The following is a 22,088-nucleotide window of genomic DNA, read 5'->3' as shown; positions in this document are numbered from 1 at the left end:
AGAAGAGTGGTGAGGGCTGCTGAGAGGATCAATGGGGTCTTGCTGTTACCTGTAAGGGACTTGCCAGAGCAACACTGTCTGTCAACCTCCTCAGGCAGGAGGTACCACAGCCTGAGATGTAAAACTGTTAGGTTCAGGAAGAGTTTCTTTCCCACCGCAGTCTGTCTTTGAAACAGAGGACTGTAGTTATTAAACATATACACTCTCTCCTGCCTTTCAAAAATGCAATTACCTTTAACATGTACGATAACTTCTTATTTATTCTCTCGTTTTCACTTATTTATTTCATTCACTGCACTACTTCACCAGTATTTATAACATATTTAATTTTTAGGATGTGAGCTGGAGGAGAAGGAGAAATTCTGGTTGGACCTTGATGAAGTGATGCAGAGCATCCCTAGAAGTGAGAGAGTTGTCATTGGTGCAGACTTCAATGGACATGTTGGTGCAGGAAACAGAGATGATGAGGAGGTCATGGGCAGGTTTGGTATCCAGGAGAGGAACGCAGAAGGACAGATGGTGGTTGACTTTGCAAAAAGGATGGAAATGGCTGTAGTGAATATTTTCTTCCAGAAGAGGCAGGAACATAGGGTGACCTATAAGAGTGGAGGTAGAAGCACACAGGTAGACTACATCTTGTGTAGACGGTGTAATCTGAAGGAGATCAGTGACTGCAAAGTAGTGGTAGGTGAGAGTGTAGCCGGACAGCATAGGATGGTGGTGTGTAGGATGACCCTGGTGGTGATGAAGATGAAGATGGCAAAGGCAGAGCGGAGGACCAAATGGTGGAAGCTGAAGAAGGAGGAGTGTTGTATGACTTTCAGGAAAGAGTTGAGACAGGCTTTGGATGGTCAGGAGGTGCTTCCAGATGACTGGACAACTACAGCAGATGTGAACAGGGAGACAGGTCGGAGAGTACTTGGTGTGTCATCTGGTAGGAAAGGAGATAAGGAGACTTGGAAGTAATAATGCCGACAGAGGTGGAGTCCTATTGCTGCCACGAATGGGATCTCATCATGCCACAGATGCAAGACCTTTCAATTGATGAGGAGGCCAGCTTGCCAGCTTGTGTCTGCATCACACATCATAATGACTTCCCTGCACTCCTGAATGAGGGTGTGTTGCAGACCTTTATCCACATTCCTAAAATAAACTGTAAGAAGCGTCCCAGGCCAGCTGGACCCGACGGTCAGTTGTCTTCAGAGTAAGAGTTGCCTCCTCAGTGTTTTGGTTGAATTTTATAACTTTATACTGCACAAGTGATCAACTATGCAATAACTTATTTATTACTGTATGTATTATTATGAGTCCAGGTAAACGGCTACTTGGTTCTCATAACTATAGATTGTTGCCTTATCGGCATTATTTCGCACTTGAAACAAGTACACCACCATTTATCAGTCACCCGGTGTCTCACGGCTCCAGCTGTTTCTCCAACTTCAACTTGTTCCACTTCTCTGTCCACCCTCTTTCTCTCTCTCTCTGCCCGTTCTAACTCCATCTGGTGAATTTTGGCTTCAGTATATTCGGGTTCATAAAGATATCCCCTTGGCTGAATGCTGAAGTCAATATATTCATCGTCGCTGTCGTAGTCAGACATGTTGTTGTTAACTTTACGAGCAGTAAACAAAGTGAAACCTGCTCAGCTGCCAGCTGGAGGCAGCGCGGAGTGATATGAAAGGAGAGAAAATAGTGCCAAGCGTTTACGAGGTCTGACTTTTTCATGGACAACGGTTTTGTAATGCAAATATATCACTCTTTCGAACACATATTGGTTTGAGAAGAAAACGCTTTATTTTCGTGACTCCAGCAAACTGGCCAGACTACTTTCGTCTGGACCAAAACCGGACCGGATCTCTGCTTACCGGACGCTGTCGGCAGTAAGTCTGTGTGAATGAACAACACTGCTGACGGGGATGCCATACAGATTCATGTCAAAAATCCCAAACTATCCCTTTAAGTACTTAGGATCAACAGTACAGAGCAATGGAGAGTGTGGAAAAGAGGTGAAGAAGCGTGTACAGGCAGGCTGGAACGGCTGGAGAAAAGTGTCAGGTGTGATGTGTGATAGAAGAGTTTCAGCTAAAATGAAAGGAAAGGTTTACAAAACTGTGGTGAGACCAGCCATGTTGTTTGGTCTGGAGACAGTGTCCCTGAGGAAAAGACAGGAGGCAGAGCTGGAGGTAGCAGAAGTGAAGATGCTGAGGTTCTCTTTGGGAGTGACCAGGATGGATAGGATCAGGACTGAGTACATCAGAGGGACAGCACATGTTAGAGGCTTTGGAGATAAAGTCAGAGAGGCCAGACTGAGATGGTTCGAACATGTCCAGAGGAGAGAGAGTGAATATATTGGTAGAAGAATGCTGAGTTTCCCACTGCCAGACAGAAGGCCTAGAGGAAGACCAAAGAGGAGGTTTATGGATGTGGTTAAAGAGGACATGAAGGTGGTTGGTGTGAGAGAAGAGGATGCAGAAGACAGGGTTAGATGGAGGCAATTGATTCACTGTGGTGACCCCTAAAGGGATAAGCCGACATGAAAAGAAGATTTATAACTTATTTATCTCAGGTGTTTGTTTTAATTGTGTGTTTTTATTGCTGACCCTGCACCATCATTTCATTCTGAAGTTTCATCTCCGATGTAATTTGCCTGAATGACAAGAAAGTAATCTGAATCTGAATTTGAAGAGATGTAAAATGTGATTGGAAATAGTCCATACAGGTGCAGAATTGACAAGAAATATACATGGTTGTGCTCAAGGCTCTTCCTTCAAAAAACACACTCAGCTGCTGCCCAGTGATATTTCATGTTTCTTCAACAGAGATTGCATCAGAAATGTTCTCTTATTTCAAGACTTTTCTATTCATTCCACCTTCTCACCACTGACGATAAACTCATATCTGTGTCTTCATCAGTGTGCAGTCTGTCTCATGTGACAGCTCCTGAGTGTGCATGAGTTTCATTTTGCTCGGCTGGTATGTAAACATTTTTTGTTCAAAAAACATATGCAGCTTATGTTGGTTCATACAACTGGTTCTGCTCTACATGCATCAGTCAAACCAGTTAATCAAGCATTTCATTTGGTCCCCTGTCCACCCTTTCTCAACTCCAACTGTATCTTTTGTTGTAAGTTGTATATTTGTCCAAGTGTTGTACTTTTTATCTCATGCTTACAATGTACACATTATACAAGAGAGCAACTACTCACAGCACCACCCTGTATGAACAAAAGTGGAATGAATGAATGAATGAATGCAAAGAAGAAAATGCTGACAGAGTTCTTTGATAAATTGTAAATGTGGAGATATTTCTACATCATGGGGTCATTTTATTAAGGTCTAGTGTTTTTGGACGAAAAGCATTTTTAGATTGTTTTTCCCACTATTGGATTCATGTTTTTGAACATCATAAAAAAAGTTCTGGTGGGAGGGTTTTATGCATGTGATCATCTGCATGCTGTAATTCAACATCTTTGTTACTAAAAGTGAGACCTGCAGCTGCAGATAAAGTTCTGCTGGTAATGAATTAGATACACATAAACTAATCATATTATGACAAGTAAGAATATACAAACTGATCCCCATAAACAGATTAGTTCTTCTGTTCTTATCAGGAAAGGTTTTTACAATGGGTCAGCCCCTTGATGGATATTTCACCTCTTCCATATGAAATAACAGTTATTCCTGTAATCATCAGCATTTAAACTGGAAAAAAGGGCAAAGACAAGGACCAGAATCTGGATCAAACTTCCACTTCTCCAGTGTTCAGAATATAAATCCATGTTCACAGTCATAAAAAAACATTTCTGCAAACCAGATACACGTCTACTGTTTATTTAAGTGACATAGTTGAACATACAGTATGGCTGGTAACCTGGCAATAGCCAGATTAATAATTGTGTAGTACTTGATAGTACTCCACAATATCAATCTGGGACCGCTCCATGTAAATCCATTCGGAGGAAAGAGGCACGGATTGGACAATGCAACAGTATGTCCCGCCTCTGACAGGTTTGTTTTCAGCCAATCGCGGGATCTTCACAATGAGCGGAGCCAATTGGTACATTAAACTCTGACCAAAACCCGTAGGTAAAAAAGCACAAACATCTTTACCATCCAGAAATGCGCAAAGCGCCTCTCGTTGTTCTTCCTTCAAAGAAGCGATACGAGATTCAGCTAAAACTGACTTAATAGCAGCATCTACACGATCGTTGTCCTCCGTTGCCATGTTTGTTTTGATCTACTGGCGCTTGGTGTCGTCTTCACACCCGGACATCCCGCCCCACACATGAATACTGCTGCGTGATTGGCCCGTGCCAACTTGGCTCTGTACGAAAAGTGAAGGCGGGAGCAGAGCAAGATGGTTTCTTGAGAGATTTGTGAACTCACAAATATCGCGAGAAATCAACTTGCTGGCAAGGTTATATGGCTGGTGTGTCTCCAAGAGGCATGAAAATGAAAATGCAAAAATAATGCAAAGGATGCAATCTTGAACAATTTGATTTATGCAAAATCACACAGGGTATTTGAGTTACTTTTGTGTAGAGCAAGCCACTGCTGACATGCAAATAATAAAGACAGAGGTCATGGGACAAGGTACGTTTTATCCGTTTGATTCCCGGCTGTAAAAGACACAAGCAGAAACAAAAAATCAAGCCGTTTTTTCGTTTTTTCGTTTTGAGCAAAAAACAAAAAAAACAGAAAACGGTTCGTTTTTTCGTTTTTTCGTTTTGAACAAAAAACAAAAAAAGAGGAAACGGTTGGTTTTTTCGTTTTTTCGTTTTCACCCCCAAAATGAAAATACGACTCCATATTTCGTTTCATTGGTGGGCGGGGTTTCAGAGCCCACCGGTGCACAATAAAGCTCCTGCCCATCACAATAAAGCTCCTGCGCTGGCATTCATAGACAGACTGACTTTCATTGTATTGCCTGCCCCCACTGCACTTCCCCTAACTCTAAATCAAAGCAAGTCGTGTACACAGTAATGACAGTCATAACCAGTGGTGTAGTCTAGTTTTTTCTACTGGGTATACTCCAACCTCATAAACCAAAGCCAGGTCAGGTTCTCATATATGTGCGCGTGCACTCACACGTCCACGCACACACACACACACACACACACACACACACACACACAGCAGCTCCTTTATTTCAAACTACCAATTAGATACTTATAGACATTATAGCGTCAGCAGCTCCTCCTCCTGCCATCAGGTAGAGCTGATGTTTCCTCTTCATCAGGTAGACCTGATGTTTCCTCTCCATCAGGTAGACCTGATGTTTCCTCTTCATCAGGTAGACCTGATGTTTCCTCTTCATCAGGCTCCCTTTCCTAAACGTTAACCTTATCTCCAGCTGTAGTGTTCCCTAAAGCGGCAGTATTCACAGGACAAGCAACAGGCTTATTAAAACACTGAAATAGTTTCATTTAGCTTTGCTTTCTTTTTCTCCACTGACTGATGTTGGGTCATTAAAAGATGTTGTCACGTGTTAGCTCGGCAGACCCGAGCGGAGAGCCACTATACCAGAACCGGAGAAGTTGAAAAAGGGTTTTATTGTACAGGGGTGGATATGGCTGGAGTGCAGAAACCGGGATGCAGGAACAGGGATGCTGGTGGAGGGAGGATGTGGCCGGGTGGGTCTGGGGACGGGGATCGGCGGTTGTCCAAGGTCCGGGCGGGACCGGAGCGTCGCAGATGGCTGTGGGGGATCCCTGGCGGCCAGACGTCAAAGGGCTCAGAGTTCGATGGAGGAGGAGGGGTTCGGAGGGAACGAGACGTAGCACTCTGACGATCCGGGGGGCCGAGGTGTTGGACTGGCCGGGCAGAGACGGCGTCTCGCAGGTGATGTTCCGGGAGGAGCTCCGGGAGGCAGGGAGCAGTCGGTTGACTGCTGCAGCTCCAGCGGCCGGGAAGGAAATGGGTCGGGGGTTCCAGGAGGGGGTCCGGGCGGAATGGGGGATCCGAGTGGGGAGGAGACCGGTGCCGAATGGGTTGGGGGGTTCAGGTGAGGGTTTCGGGTGGGTAAGTTCCCGGGCAGCTGGGTCTGGAAGACGGCAGGAGAGAGATAAGCTAGAAAAACGTCAAATTTTCAACAAACTTTCTGGAGGCTAGAGAGTGAACTGACAGCAAAGTCTATTTCAACAATCTGGCAGGGTGTGGAGTGTTGAGCCGGTACTTATTGCTTGGTGAGTAATCAGGATGATTTCTTCCAGCTGCCCGGGACTCGTGGAGGAGGTTGATTACCTGAGTGGAGACGGCTGTGAAGCCGAACTCCACTCAGGTGCAGTGCTGTGAGGGAAAGCAGAGGAAAAGGGATGGATGGGAGACAGGAGGCAAGACAGGGAGGAAAAGGATAAGGGAGGGGGTTTTGTTTGGTATGCCAGGTGGGGAGGGAATGAGGAGAGGACCCTGACAGTTGTAGACTCATGTCCCTCTTCTGCTAAGCCAGGGGTATTCAGCTAAAATTCAGAGAGGTCCAGTCAGCAAAGGTCCAGAACATCATAATGTCTAACTTGAGTTACTGTGATATATGCTGATGTAACCTGGTAGTTTTATTAGAGTCTGCCTGTTATCAAAAACTGACCGTCAAATAAATTCAGTACGGTTCAAAAACATTTAGACATTTATTATTAAATAACTTATATATAACAGTATATCTTAAAATAAACTGCAGAACTTAAAAAAGCATGACTGAACAACCTGAATCAACTTCTATACATCACCAATTATGTAGGAGTTCAGGCATCCCACGTGACGCTACTCAGCCAATGACGTCGCTGAATCGCATCGCAGTTCTGCCTTCAAAAAGCAGCTGAGAGATGAACGACAAAGAGGACAGTAGTGATGCAAGTTCGGCTCTTTTTTAGAGAGCTTTTGGCACTGCTTCCAAAGAAAAGCCGGTTCTTTCGGCTCCCAAATGGCTCCTAATTTATTATTCTTTGTAGTCTCATGTTTTTGCCTAACCTGGCAAATATGAATCATTTGTGTTTTGACAAACTCTTTTTCATTCAGTGTTTTTATGAGAAGCCTTATAATTGACTCATTTTGTACATTTGCTCTGTTACAAAAACAGGTATTCTTGCTTTTATTTAATATTTCAACCAAACTTTTTTGCACAAAAACAAATGAACAAAACTCTGCACATGAACCCACAGAACCAGAACAGAACCAGAACCAGACTCAGTATTCAAACAGTATAAATGTCCTCAGAGCAGGCTGACATTCAGAAAAATCAGATGGCTGAGCTTGGATGGGCTGATACATTTCTTCTTTCAGTGAATATCTGCTGTGTTTCTGAGAAGATTCTCTCAGATGGAAGAAGTTGTCTCTCCTCCATCACCTTCACCAGGTGGGGCAGACTGAGGCCTTGTCCTGCTCCAGCTCAGTGGGTCGTCTGCTGGTTGGATGAGGGCTTCCTCTAGATATGATCCTCCATTCCCACATCAGCTGTAGGATTTCTCCTGAATCATCTCCTGTAGCTCTTCCATCAAAGAGGCTCCACACAGCAGAAGTTTGAGGTTCCTCCTCCACTTGGTCCTCTAATGGTGGAGGTGTCAGACTGCTGCTGCTGCTCATATTCTCTGAAGTGTCTCATCAACAGCTCTGTTGTCACTGAAGGCAAGCATCTTTAATCTAGGATCCAGTAACATGTTTTCTGCTAGGACAGTGTTAAACTCCATACTCCATTAAATACGTTAGGAGTCGGCTCTTCAGATTCACTACAAAGCATCGGCTCTGAGAGTCGTATCTTTTGTGCCTTATACATCTCTAGAGGACAGACTGTGGTCACATGCTGACCATGTTTGGCTCAGCAAACAGCTGTAAGGCAGCTTTCTCAACTATGAAAATAATCAAAATATGTTTTGAGAACGGCTCAAACAAGCAGCAGCTCAGTTCTCCCATTAAGCCGCAGAGATATTAGGGAGTGATATGAGACAGACAAAAATGTAAAAGTGTTCAAATGTTTACATTTATGAGATTTATGTATTGTTAAAGATGTATAGAAGTTGATTCAGGTTGTTCAGTCATTTTTTAAGGTCTGCACTTTATTCTAAGATATACAGTTATATATAAGTTATTTATTAATAAATGTCTAAATGTTTTTGAACCGTACTGAATTTATTTGACGGTCAGTTTTTGATTACAGGCAGACTCTAATAAAACTACCAGGTTACATCAGCATATATCACAGTAACTCAAGTTAGACATTATGATGTTCTGGACCTTTGCTGACTGGACCTCTCTGAATTTTAGCTGAATACCCCTGGCTTAGAAGAAGAGGGACATGAGTCTAGAACTTCTAATGACCCAACATCAGTCAGTGGAGAAAAAATAAGAAAAAGAAAGCAAAGCTAAATGAAACTATTTCAGTGTTTTAATAAGCCTGTTGCTTGTCCTGTGAATACTGCCGCTTTAGGGAACACTACAGCTGGAGCTAAGGTTAAAGTTTAGGAAAGGGAGCCTGATGAAGAGGAAACATCAGCTCTACCTGATGGAGAGGAAACATCAGCTCTACCTGATGAAGAGGAAACATCAGGTCTACCTGATGAAGAGGAAACATCAGGTCTACCTGATGGAGAGGAAACATCAGGTCTACCTGATGAAGAGGAAACATCAGCACTGCCTGATGAAGAGGAAACATCAGCTCTACCTGATGAAGAGGAAACATCAAGCTGATGGCAGGAGGAGGAGCTGCTGACGCTATAATGTCTATAAGTATCTAATTGGTAGTTTGAAATAAAGGAGCTGCTGCTGTGTGTGTGTGTGTGTGTGTGTGTGTGTGTGTGTGTGTGTGTATGTGTGTGTGTGTGTGTATGTGTGTGTGTGTGTGTGCGTGGACGTGTGAGTGCACGCGCACATATATGAGAACCTGACCTGGCTTTGGTTTATGAGGTTGGAGGATACCCAGTAGAAAAAACTAGACTACACCACTGGTTATGACTGTCATTACTGTGTACACGACTTGCTTTGATTTAGAGTTAGGGGAAGTGCAGTGGGGGCAGGCAATACAATGAAAGTCAGTCTGTCTATGAATGCCAGCGCAAGAGCTTTATTGTGATGGGCAGGAGCTTTATTGTGCACTGGTAGGCTCCGAAGCCCCGCCCACCAATGAAACGAAATATGGAGTCGTATTTTCATTTTGGGGGTGAAAACGAAAAAACGAAAAAACGAACCGTGTCCTTTTTTGTTTGTTTTTTGTTCAAAACGAAAAACGAAAAAACGAACCGTTTCCTGTTTTTTTGTTTTTTGCTCAAAACGAAAAAACGAAAAAACGGCTTGATTTTTTGTTTCTGCTTGTGTCTTTTATAGCCGGGAATCAAACGGATAAAACGTACCTTGTCCGTCATGTCTTCTGACTCCACCCACCTTTTCTACTAGGACGAGGAGGAGATATGAGATTGTAATCTACAGTGCAAACTGATTATCTTATAGTCCCAATATATCAGTTGATGTGGTATGGCAGCAGAGAGCCTCCAAGAAATGCTAAATTATATGTATTAACACATACTAACTTCACATGAACTCTAAATGCATTAGAAACTTTAATAGTAGCCTGCATGTGTGATTTGACACAGACTGATGTTAGTTCTCAACACAGTGTTCGGGGGCAACAAAAGCTGCTATGTCATCATGCCAGTCTTCCTGCTGCTGTCACCCTGCAAACATCTAATGATGTACAGTTTAATACAGCCTGTATTTATAAACTTTTTCTTTAAAGATTTCACAAGACAGGGCTCAAAATAAAAGAACCACATATCTGCATCTGTAATTCCCAAATGTATTCAGAACTATTAAGTCAGCCAACAATTTCTTTCACAGCACCAATAATCAAAATCTGAGCTGTATCATATTTATCAAGCTGTTAGTTAAGCTTTTGGTAGACAAAAGCAAAAGCTTTGCATTGGAGGCCACAAAAGAACATCACAATAACAAGAGGGTGTAAATATCAGATGTCCTTCAGGGTGTCCTCGTCTCCCTTTGGGTCCTCCAGCCAATGAGGAGGCCAGCTGGCTTTGACGCTGGGTCTCTCCTTCACCAGAGCATGATACTCTCCCAGTTTAGGGTAACGCTGAGCAGACAACCTGTGGATCAGAAAGTAGCAGACATTTGAACTGTAACATCTACACACTGTGATGTAATTTACTGATTAGATCTCAAAGAAGTTCAGATACGTTCCGTTTGTATTTTTTGCTGCTTTCAAATGGGGTTTATTGTGTTCATGAAAAGAGTCACTGAGAGTTGTTGTACTCACAACTTAGTAAGCAGAATTTTTTTGGAAGTTTTATGCTCCAAGTTGTGAGGAATTTGCTGATATCAGAAATGGAGGAAGTCATGGAAACTCATGTTTCAGAAGTAGTAAGGTCAGTTTTTCTTTTAGAATGAGGAAAATGTAGGTAGATGTTCCCAACAGCTTCATCTTTTATTACGTCTTCTGTATTTCCTACAAGTTTGTTCTCCCCACACTGTAAAAATTATCAGGGTCATTCAACTTAATATTTTAAGTTCAATTGCTGCCTTAAAAATGTAAGTACACTCAACTTCAAGAAAAGCTTTTTTTCAACTCAAGAATGCAAGTTTTATAAGTTCCCTGGTTGATGATTTTTTTTTGTTTGAACTTGATACTCTGCGTTGAAACAAGTCACAAAATTAAGTTTTTCATTCCAGAAAACTTGCATTCTCTCATCAGGGAAGCTTACAGTTACATGCTATTTCAACTCATATAATTCATTTATAACGATTGTTAATTGATGATCATTTGTTGTTTGAACTTTATACTCTGAGTTAATACAAAATATTATGTTGTCCATTCAGGTAAACTTGCGTTTTCTAGTGAACGGAACACACAAGTGTACATCTTTTTAGCTTATATTTTAAAGCTAAAATTACTATTTTCAATTACCTTTTCAAGTTAACTCATATTTTTAAGGCAGCAGTTAAACTTAAAATTACATATTAAGTAGACTTGTAGTTTCCAATTTTATCCCCTGACTTGACTAATAATGGCAATTTCACCAGTTTCTTATGAGAATTGAATACACTTACGACTCAAATGTTCAAACATTTATTTTCACAATTACCCCAAAAAATGGGTAACATGAAAACAAGTTTACCCATGCAGATAACAGTAGAATTTCACAAGAGAGTCCTGGAAAGTACACAGTGAACAGTAAACAGTCTCCAACCTCCACATTTGCCCTCACACGCAGTGTTGTTTTTCACTGAACATAGTTCAGGACAATCCTGTAATTTTATGTAGACAATACTAACCAAAATGCATTATACTCACAACCGAATTTTGGAAGCATTGCTATGATGGCCTGTTATTTTAAGTGCAAGACTTCCCGTGTCACAATCAGAAGCTCATGAGTCTCATTTGAAAGCAGTATCTCTTACAGTCTTGGTTTCTCTTACCCAAATCGGAAAAGATAACTAATAGTCGGAAAAACAACCACATCGGCCAGTGTGAAAGACGGTCCAGCCAGGTAAGAGCCAGAGCCCAGCTGGAAAGAAAAAAAAGGACAAATACAGTTTGAATGCATCAGTGGATGTTGAGTCACTTTGAGTTTTCACTGCTCACCAACATAACTTCTGCAGGTATCCTTCCCAGAGGTTCAGCTCAGTGACCAGAGCCTCTTTGTTTCTCTTCACAGCTGAGTCATGCCTCTCTCCTTCAGGGACTAAATAGTCATAGTAGATAGCGGTAACTAAAATGAGAAAAACATTCAGATTACACACATGTATTAACACATTCAGCAGACAGTGGCTTCACATTGTAGCACGTTCAAATTTAAATCAAATACATCGTATATACATGTCAATGTACATTTCCCAAATGTATAGCTTCATTTAATAGATGAGAATGACTGGTTTGTGCAGCTGAAATTTGAATTGATGTCACAAGACTTACAAAATGTATGTAGTACACACTGTAGGAAAAATTATTGCATAAATGCATAAATTAAATCAATCAATCAATCAATCAAACTTTATTTGTATAGCACTTTTCATACAAAATTTGTAGCACAAAGTGCTTTACATAGAAATAAAAGGACAAAATAAATTAAAAATGAGAAATACAACCACCCCTCCAACCCACCAATCCACATATAGCAAACACACTCACTTACACACACACATACAAAGATATGTGGGACAGATTCTAACAGAAAAACATAAAAAGAGGACTGAGGAAACGCCATCTTTCATTAAAAATGAGGGAACACTGGAGCTAAGACTAAAATAATAAAAATAAATAAATTAAATAAATAAATAAAAATGAATAAATAAATAAATAAGATCAAATAGTGTTGATAAATATGATTAGCTAAAAGCCAGATTAAAAAGGTAGGTCTTGAGTTTGCTTTTAAAAAATGAACAGTAGGTGCCGCCCTCAGGTCATCAAATTAAACTATTGCATCCATTCACACCATAATGAAGGAACTCATCACAGAGTGCAGTGCTGTGATTTACTGATGTGTTTTCAGATTTTTTTCAAAATTATTGGGGCTCAGAGGAGTAACATATACTAAAGATTTAATAGATAATTTGTTTCTTCTTGGTCTTTTGGTCATGGATTTAAATCATATTTTGATCTGCCAGGAAATCTATGCTTTGAAAAAACTGACTGTTCTACTGCTGCCTGAAATCAATCAAATAAATAGTATGGAAAAAATCTGGTGAAAACAATAATCCAAGTGTTATCTTGTCGGGAAGAGGATGAGCACCAAACTTTTCTTACGGACTTTATCGTAGAATGTGGGACCTTCAAACATGCGCTGGTACATCAGAGCTTTTTGATCGGTGTCATCTGGGATCAGTTTGGTTCCCTTGTTTTTAAACTGGCTCTGTTATTAGGACAGGAAAGACATTTGAACTTTTGTCACAATTCATGATGCTGAGTGTAAAACTGGTTTTTGGAGCGTCTCCCTCACCTCCAGGTAAAAACAGGCGCCGTAGGATTCGTTCACAATGATGTTTCCATGTTTGAAAGATGGAAGCTGAAAAAAAAAAAAGTTATAATGCGAGTGAGAAAGACTGTTAAAGGCTTATAATGCATCATGCTTTAATGCTAATGCTACTTGGAACTAATTGGGACAACCTCTTGTGCTGTATTACAAGAAATATTAGGAACAATTACTCACAATAAAACCTTGTAAACAAAACTGTGTTTGAAGGTTTTGTGACTATGAAACTATCAACAGCAGGTGAATTTTTATTACAACATGTAATAAAGCCCTGCATCAAACTATATTTAAAACTATTTTATTCTCGTTTGCTCGCAAAAAATAAGTCCTACAAAGCTTATATTAAGACATTAAATTAAATGAATTTATAATATCTTCAGCATGATAATACTACATCCACTGTAAACGCACTTGACTTTATCATTACTTTCATTCGTTAGCTTAGTCTGTTTTTGTGGTGCGATACATAGACATAATAAAGAGTAGACGCCGCTTGGGGTGCTGCGCAGCGAGAAATACGGCCGCCATCTTGGTCCGGTCAGCCGCTCCACTCAGTGCTGTTTGACAGCGCATTTAATCCATCTTAACTCTGAATATTAAACTGATTTTCACGCATTTTTTTTTTTTTTTTGCTGCAAACATCATACATGTATCTATGATACAGGACAAATGGTTCAGCGTATTTTAATATTCATAGCGGGATTAACAGTAATAGAATATTCTGATATTAAGCTCGACTGTAGACAAGTATTTTGCAAACACTGTAAGCAGGTAATAGCAGTAAAGTAAATTTTAATAATTTGAAGAGACAATATATGATTACGCTATATTTACATATACTGACTAATGAACACATATTTCTATATAAAACAGTAGATATAAGTTATATATCAGAGAAAAGGAATATATATAAAAATCATAGATGGAGTATCAACATCATTCATATATATATGTAAAAGTTATATATCAGAGAAAATCATACTACATATATAAATCATGTATGTAGAGAGAATAAAATGTAATGTAAATGTAAATTCTCAAGTTAACACAAGAACATGACATCCCTGCCCTAAACCACATTTACACATGTACAAACGTTTTACAGCTAAAACCAATGAAAGAGGACTGTTTTGCAGAGATTCTTTCTCGTGCTCCCTTTCTGCAGGTCAAGACAGGTAAGTTTGGCAATATGGTGCAGCCACGGACACAACCAATGACAACAGGCTGGAATGTTGGTTGTAGATACCAAACTGTGTTTCTTCAATGTGTTCCCCAAGCAGAAAAACCACCTCCATTCCAGTCTCCTCCCAGACGTTGTGTGTGACTGTTGACACCTTTGGAGCTTGTTTTGCTGAAGCCTGGCGAATCACCCTCTCTGCAACTCTCAGCACCTTATAATAATAAAAAAATTATATTTATATAGCGCTTTACACAGTGCTAAAAGACACTTTACAGTACAGAGAAAATAAAGAACAAAGCAACTTTAACATGCAAATATAAAAAAAATAAACAAGATTATAAAATCAAACCTTCACTGTGCCTTGTGATGGAATCAGTAGGCCTCCATTGTTTTTCAGAGCTAGAAGGTGGGAGCTCTCATCAAATGATGATGGTACAGCATCTCTGACCAAGCTTGCACGGCACACATCACCTTCAACATGAAAATGGAAGATTTGGGAGAGTCTATACAAAAACATCTTACAAAAGAGGTCAAGAGGTTTTCTTCAAGTTTCTAACAACCTTTCTTCAACAAAACTCCTATTTTGATGCATATCTGTTGATAATGAACCAAAACTGCTTAAACTGTGAATAACCTTGTTTGCAAACTATTCTACAGTCAGATGTTCAGTTGTCTGTATTTTTAAGTAAGTGGGTGGGTATGACACATTAGAGCTAGCTTACTGTTGTTAAGGTGAATTACACGTGAACAATACAGTCTGTGCCACCTGTGTAAAATTCGCTGGTCAGTGTTATACCAGTAATATTTGTTTTAGCTTCCTGTGTCAGTTGTAATCTAAGTCAGTGGAATATGACTTATAACGTCTCAGTTCACAGACGGGTTAACACCGGCAGTAAACATAGCCTAGCTAGCTGGCCATGATTTCGCTGGTGGGCATAAATACAGCACAGTAATATTCGATTCACAAAATACAACCAATATTAATGTTCAATCTTACTTGTGAAAAGTAATCCATCTTGCCCTGTTTTCGACGATCCGGCGATTTGAACACGAATATGCGGCACAGTGCTCTGGCATCTGGTTCTTTCTGCTGCTGAACTGTAAGTACGATGACCGGACCAAGATGGCAGCCGTCCCCGAGCGGCGTCATGGTGACATTGTTTTCTCCACCAGGACACCTCAAAGAGCAGTGTTCGATGCCGCTATTATTATACAATATAGCCATTTTAATGAGAATCTCAGACGCTGTTGTATGCATTGAATAATATTTTATTCCAACAGTGGTCAAAAAATAAAAGAAATCACATTTATTACAGTCCCGGAGGTTGGGAGTGGATAAAACCTGTTGAAAGAGTGCCCGCCCATATGCGACGCTCCTCGGAAAACAGCGAACGCACCCGTATACAAACAGGGATAATCTGATTGGGCAAAGCTCGCCGGCCCTTCTATTGGTTGACAGCGTTGATACACAAAAAATCTGAGAGCAGAGCAGAGATCCGTGAGCAGAAGTTCCGTGAGAGCAAGAGGAAGAATTTGAGTGCAGGAAATCTGCGCGAGCAGCATCTTAACCGAGTGCGAGGACAGAGTTTGAGCACGCTCAGAGCAAATTTGAGCACGAGAGCAGAGTTCTGAAAGACAATATCACAAAATCTGAGAATGAAATCGATAAATGCTGCCCTCAAATCAATTTGAAATGCTCTTGAATTATGATAGGAAATTTATTCCATAACCGGAGAGCCACAGCAGAGTCATGTCCTTAGCCATTGGTTTAAACAGACTCAAGATGACACTTCTACTGTCCCTGAAGACACACAAAATGCGCACGTAAGCTCGATGACTGAGCATGAGATGACGACTGCAACTTTTTACACACACACACACACACACACACACACACACACCACACACACACACACACACACACACACACTTTTTGGACCAGACCAGCCCACCTGTGCAATCGACCCCCCCCCCCCGACCTCTTCAACAGAGTCTTGGTTGGCACTAAAAATTATGACATAACAAAACAAACCTTTGAACTTGTACACTGTATTTAATAATTACTCACATACAGTATACTGCTGAAGTGGAATCACTGCAATGCAAATACACACATACACTACAACTTCAAAACAATTTTGAAAATTACAATATATTACAGTTTTATCGCTAATTAGCAATAACTAGTTAGTATGCTAATTTAATTTAGCGCCGCCTCGGCTCCTCCGGCTTCCGCAAAGGCAGGATCTCTCTGCTTGTGTGTGCGTGTGTTAGCGGGGTGACAGTGGTAGCTTTGTGAGGACCGGCCGCCGCGTTTAACCGCAGCTGTGAGGACACGACGCTGATCCATCCCATTCGGCCGCATATGGATAAATTTTAAAAATTATTTAATAAATACCAGTGCACCGGCCCAGATGTGGACCGGCCCTTCGGTCAAACGACCGAATGAAATAACGCTCAATCCGCCCCTGATGAGTCATGAATAAAGTTCAGCACAAGTTGTTTTAATCAACTTTGAGGCGTATTAAAGTGCACATCCACACTTAAAAAAGCTCAGCTGAGCTCAGTAACATGATCCTCAACACAAGGAAAACAAGGACAGTCACAACCTGTACTGTATAGTGCAAGGCAAGGTCACGCAATTGACGTTCAGTTCCAGGGACACAGTGGTTTTCCACCCGCATTTAATTTTTTCACTATCAAATTGTACTCAGTAACGTGAGGGGTTTCAAATGTAGTGAAGTAAAATACTTGGGTCAAAATGTAATTGAGTAAAAGTAAAAATTACACATTTCAAAAACTACTCTGAAAATTACAAAATTACTCATAAAAGTACTCAATTACAGTAACGTGAGTAAATGTAATTCGTTACTTTCCACCCTGCTGGCGGGTGACCCCAGGGTTGGTCAGGGATCTGGCAGGTGGGACCGCTCCAGGGGCAGCCTGAGGGATGGGCAGGTTGGGCTCGGGTGGGTGGGGGGGGGGGCAATGTCGGAGGACGGACCTGGGCTGGAAAGGCTGGGACTGGACCAGGAGCAGAGAGCCAGGCCGACGAAGGTCCTCTGGCGGCCGGGCTGGGAACCAGCAGGTGGCCCGACAGGAACATTCTGGGGGCCGAGCTGGGAACCGGCAGGTGGCCCAGCGGAGACCCTCCGGGGGCCGAGCTGGGAACCGGCAGGTAGCCCGGTGGACTGACGGGGACCCTCTGGGGGCCGGGCTGGGAACCGGCAGCTGGACCGACGGGGACCCTCCCGGGCCCAGACTGGAAACAGGCGACGGCAGAACCCCTCCGGGAGTCGGGCCAGAGGTCGGACTGGAAACAGGCGACAGCGGGACCCCTCTGGGGGTCGGGCCGGCGGTCGGACTGGAAATAGGCGACGGCGGCCCCTCCGGGGGCGGAGCTGGAACCGGCGGTCCCTCCGGGGGCGGAGCGGGAGTCTGGACTGGGGGCTGGACTGGGCCAGAACCGGGCTGAACTTGAGATGGACTGGGCAATGGCTGATCTGGGCTAGGATTAGACTGGATTTGAGCTGGACTGGACAACGGTTGGACTGGACTTGAGCAGGACGGAACTGGACTGGACCTGAACTGGACTGGGTTAGAACTGGACTGGATAGCTAGTTGGACTGGGAAACTAGCTGGACTGGGCTGAACTGGACTGAATAACTGGCTGGACAGGACAGGACAGGGACCACTAGCTGGGCTGGACTGGGCTGAACTTGAGCTGGACTTGAGTTGGACTTACTGAACCGGAGGGACAGGAGGGACTGACTGAACCGGAGGGACTGACTGAACCGGAGGGACAGGAGGGACTGACTGGACCGGAGGGACTGGAGGGACAGAAGGGACAAGAGGGACAGAAGGGACAAAAAAGGACTGGAGGGACAGGACTGGGGAGACTACTCCTGCAGGGGAACCACATGGTGTTGAGGTGGCCACAGCAGGGGGACCACTAGATGTTGAAGCGGCGCAAAGTCTCTTCTGGGTTAGGGCGGACATATTCATGAACACACACGCATCACACATGCTGAAGCCGATTGCTAATTCTGCACTGTATGACACGGTTTAACTACGTAATTAATTATAACAACATAAACTTCTAACATGGCAGTCTTATTTGGTGCTTATGTACACATTGTACTGACAGACAAATAATTTCCAAGGCAGAAGCATGATAAAACATTTGCAGCAAAGGTTAGCTGTGTCCATTGCGTCCAATGACGTCCAAGCTCTATATAAACGTCATTGTCTTGATCCATCTTCTTCTTCTTCTTCTTGTAAATTTCCGGCAGGCTGGATGCCTTGAGGCACATTGCTGCCTCTCACAGGTCAGGGTGAGAATGCAGAATTCAGACCATTCCTACTTCCAAAGATGTAATCCTGTGGAGTTAACAAAATAAAGGACTGCGTTCACCGTCCTCGCCTGGTTCTCTCGGAGATTAAGGAGACTCCTCATTGTAACTGATTCCATTCCCTCGTGTGACAACTTGGCATATAACTGTGTTCTTTGTTCCTCAAACAGGCTGCACTCCATAAGCAGATGTTTCACAGTTTGCTCTTTCCTGCAGGCTCCACATAATCCATCCTTATGTTTGCCGATTTTAGCTAAATCCCATGCCAGTCCACAGTGTCCAAGTCTTAGTTTTGCCATTAACACAGAGTGTTTCTGCTCATGTCCAAGATAGCACTGATCTGCCTTTACACTGTTTTGTATTGAGAAGTAATGCACCCTTTTTCCTCATTCTTCCACTGCTTCTGCCACAGAGCTGTAACGACCTCCCTGATGATGGAGCGACATTCAGATATCCCGATGCCCACAGTCAATTCCACCTCCCTCCTTAATGCCCTTTTAGCCGCCATATCTGCCATCTCATTACCCTCTACATCAATATGGGCGGGCACCCACAGAAACCCCACCATGCCTCCGCCTGCTCAATTCTATACAACAGAGTGAGGAACTCCACCTCCAAGTCTGGTCGGGCCCCTGGGTTGTTATCCTCAAAGTCATTAGGACTGAAGCTGAGTCTGAGCATATGACTACCCTCCTCAGCTTTACCTCCTCCACCCACTGTAGAGCCCATTTTATAGTAATCAACTCTGTTGTAAACATCGACACCCCCAGTCGCTTGAGCTTAACAATTTTAAAATCTGGGATGAAATAGGCCAAACCCTGATTTTCTTGTTTTGGGATCTTGGGCCCCATCTGTATAGATCTGTGGATAATGCTCCCAGTTGCTTTTTAGTCTTTCCATTACAAAGTCTGAGCCTACAGCACTTCCCTGTTCTTTTATGGTTTCCAGTATGCTAAAGTCTATTTCTAGTGTTGGTAGGAGCCATGGAGGTACAGCTGGCCAGAGAACTTGAGGGGCCACCCCTACCTTTTCCAACTCCAGCTTCTCCACTCGTTTACACATATTAAAAATGAAACTTTTTTTTTATACTTTTTCTCCCACTCCCAGGTATCATCAAGTGCAGACTTTGCTGGGTGCTCTCCTTGATGTGCATGCAGCTTAACAATATACTGTATTGCCAGTTTAGCCTGCCGAGGAGTTTCACCCATTTCAACAAGCAAAGGTGGGATTGGTGTAGTTCGGAGGGCTCGACAGCATACTCTGAGTGCCTTTGCCTGAATTACATCCAACCGTTTTAGATTTGACTCTGCTGCTGTTCCAAAGCACATACAACCATAGTCTAGTCTTGACCTTATCATTGCCCTGTAAATCATTGAGTGCCCCTTCCAGCACCCCAAGAGCTTCTTGACAAGGTACGCATTACATTCACCACTTTCTCACATTTGTTCACAACATTATCCATGGGCGTAACGGACGCGGGTACGCGTGGGACATGTCCCCGCACTTTCCACATCTGTCCCCTCTGTCCCCCGCACTTTTTCAGCCGTTACAACAGCGAAACCCGTTATTAGCATCCAGTAATGTGTTTTCCCACGCCGTCTTTGAATGCACCATGAGCGCATGCTAACGCAGGTGTTCCACAGGAGACGTGCTGCTGTGCTGAGCAGTGCTGAACGTGCATCTGGAGTAATGTTTAGCAAACCAGCCAGAGCTAGCAAGAAGCAAAAAACTTTACACAGTTCTTTCCAAACAAACTGTGTAAGTTGTGTGACTTTGTTGGATGCAAACAATGTTAGACTTGTTAGCTAAATGATGACAAGGTAAAACGTGGCAATATATCAATATGTTAAGCTAGTTAACAATCATTTAAATGTTGTTGCCTCTGTTACATTACTGCTAATTAGTTTATTCTTGGAATAAACCCAGTCCTCTTTCATTTCTGGGCAGAAGATGTGCTCACAATTGCTCTCCATGTATTTAAGTCTTTTGGTCCCAAAAGAGGAGAGTCAGGGAGGAGAAAAAGAATAGGCTATCTATGGTATAAAAGTGGTTAAATTTACAACTATTTTTACTGCTTCTCTTTCAAATTCTATCTCAGAATTTTGATTTTCAGATTTTTAATGATTATTTCCATAACAAAGAGCAGAGTCAGGCAGGAGATGGAACAGAGGCGGCCAGCAGTAATGTTGACCATGCAGGGTCTGCAGAGGTGAAAAATATATATATATAAGTGGCTGAGAAAAAAATATGTATCTATGGGTTAAAGTGATTTTGAGGTTGAATTCTACTGCAATTTTACTCTTCCTAATGCTATTTCAGAATTTTTCTTATCACATTTTTATGTTTATTGCCATAACAGAAAGAGCAGAGTCAGGGAAGAGATGGATCGGAGGCCAGCAGCAGGGACAAGGATGTAGGGTCTTTACAGGTAAGGAGAGATTATAACGTCCTGAAAATAAGATATCTATTGCAGGGAGAAACCAGGCAGTACTGATCATTTCATGTTCAGTGTTTGGCTCCTTTGGTTACTCGTCCAGTAAATGTTCAAGGGACATTGTTGTCAATTCAACTAGAGTTTGGCCACTAAAACTTTAGATTTTATAGTTTAAAGTTTTATACTTTATAGTTTAAAGAACTAGCCTAGTTGGTCCCCTGGTATTGTACTGTGGCTGTTAGGGATTATGTGGTTCTTTAGCCACTAAGGACGGTGCAATTAAATGTAAGAGAATGATAAATCGCTCTGAAAATTTGTCCCCCTCACTTCTGAGATGGTGGTTGCGCCCATGACATTATCAATATGTTTTTTCCATGTCAACTTTTCATCAAAATAAACACCCAAAAATTTGAATTCTCTTACCCTCTCAATTGCTTGCCCGTACATATATATATTCCTTGAGGTTTAGTTTTTTTGTTACCAAAATCACATACTTAGTTTTTTCCACTGAGACTTTAAATCCCCATTTTTCACCCCACGAAACAATCTCGTTTAGGGCATCCTTTCCATCACTTTACATAATACTGCTGTCAGAGCAATGGGTCTATATGACCCTGCCTTTGAAGCATCTTTCCCTGGCTTCAAAACCGGGGAAAACCACTGCCTGCTTCCAGGAATTAGAAAGAGTTCCTTCCTTCCAAATATTATTTACAAGTGACAATATTTCTTCTAACATTATATCACTTGCTCTCTTAAGGATCTCATAACTTATGCCATCCTTACCAGGGGCTGTTCTCCTCCCTTTTTTTTATTGCTCTACGCAATTCTTCCAATGAAAAATAGAGATTACAACTATCGCTATTATCATCATTTACCTCAATTTTGTGCAAGTTTTGTTTAAGTGTCTCATTTATTTTCCCTACCCCCTTCTTCACCAAGGTTAACCCCACTATAGATGGACTTAAATATGGCTTCACACAGTTTTGCTTTTTCCAAGTCACTTATACAAACCTTACCCTCTTTCTCTTACACTGGCATGTTGTTTTTCCTTAAAATTCCTGACGTACGGCGTACTGCCTGACACATCTCGCCCACTGTTGTGTCTATTCCTATTTTACCACAATATCTTCTCCAGCACTCCCTTTTTGCACTTTTAA

The 22,088-nt window shown here is 42.2% G+C and overlaps 1 protein-coding gene across 1 annotated transcript; it reads right to left on the bottom strand.

Annotated features, from left to right (window-relative positions):
* Window positions 1–9,518: 9,518 nt before the first annotated feature.
* LOC110972806 (glutathione S-transferase A-like) lies at window positions 9,519–15,288 on the bottom strand. Its single transcript, XM_051950560.1, has 8 exons — window positions 15,143–15,288; window positions 14,495–14,616; window positions 14,255–14,356; window positions 12,933–12,998; window positions 12,740–12,845; window positions 11,579–11,705; window positions 11,413–11,501; window positions 9,519–10,082 (listed from the first exon to the last, which is right to left on the bottom strand). The coding sequence occupies exons 3-8, from the start codon at window positions 14,258–14,260 to the stop codon at window positions 10,033–10,035; spliced, it is 444 nt and encodes a 147-aa protein (XP_051806520.1). The 5' UTR covers window positions 14,261–14,356; window positions 14,495–14,616; window positions 15,143–15,288; the 3' UTR covers window positions 9,519–10,032.
* Window positions 15,289–22,088: the final 6,800 nt, after the last annotated feature.

This window comes from Acanthochromis polyacanthus, chromosome 7 (genome assembly GCF_021347895.1).
Source record: "Acanthochromis polyacanthus isolate Apoly-LR-REF ecotype Palm Island chromosome 7, KAUST_Apoly_ChrSc, whole genome shotgun sequence".
Classification (NCBI taxonomy): Eukaryota; Metazoa; Chordata; class Actinopteri; family Pomacentridae; genus Acanthochromis; species Acanthochromis polyacanthus.
This window is presented reverse-complemented; position numbering and strand designations above follow the sequence as displayed.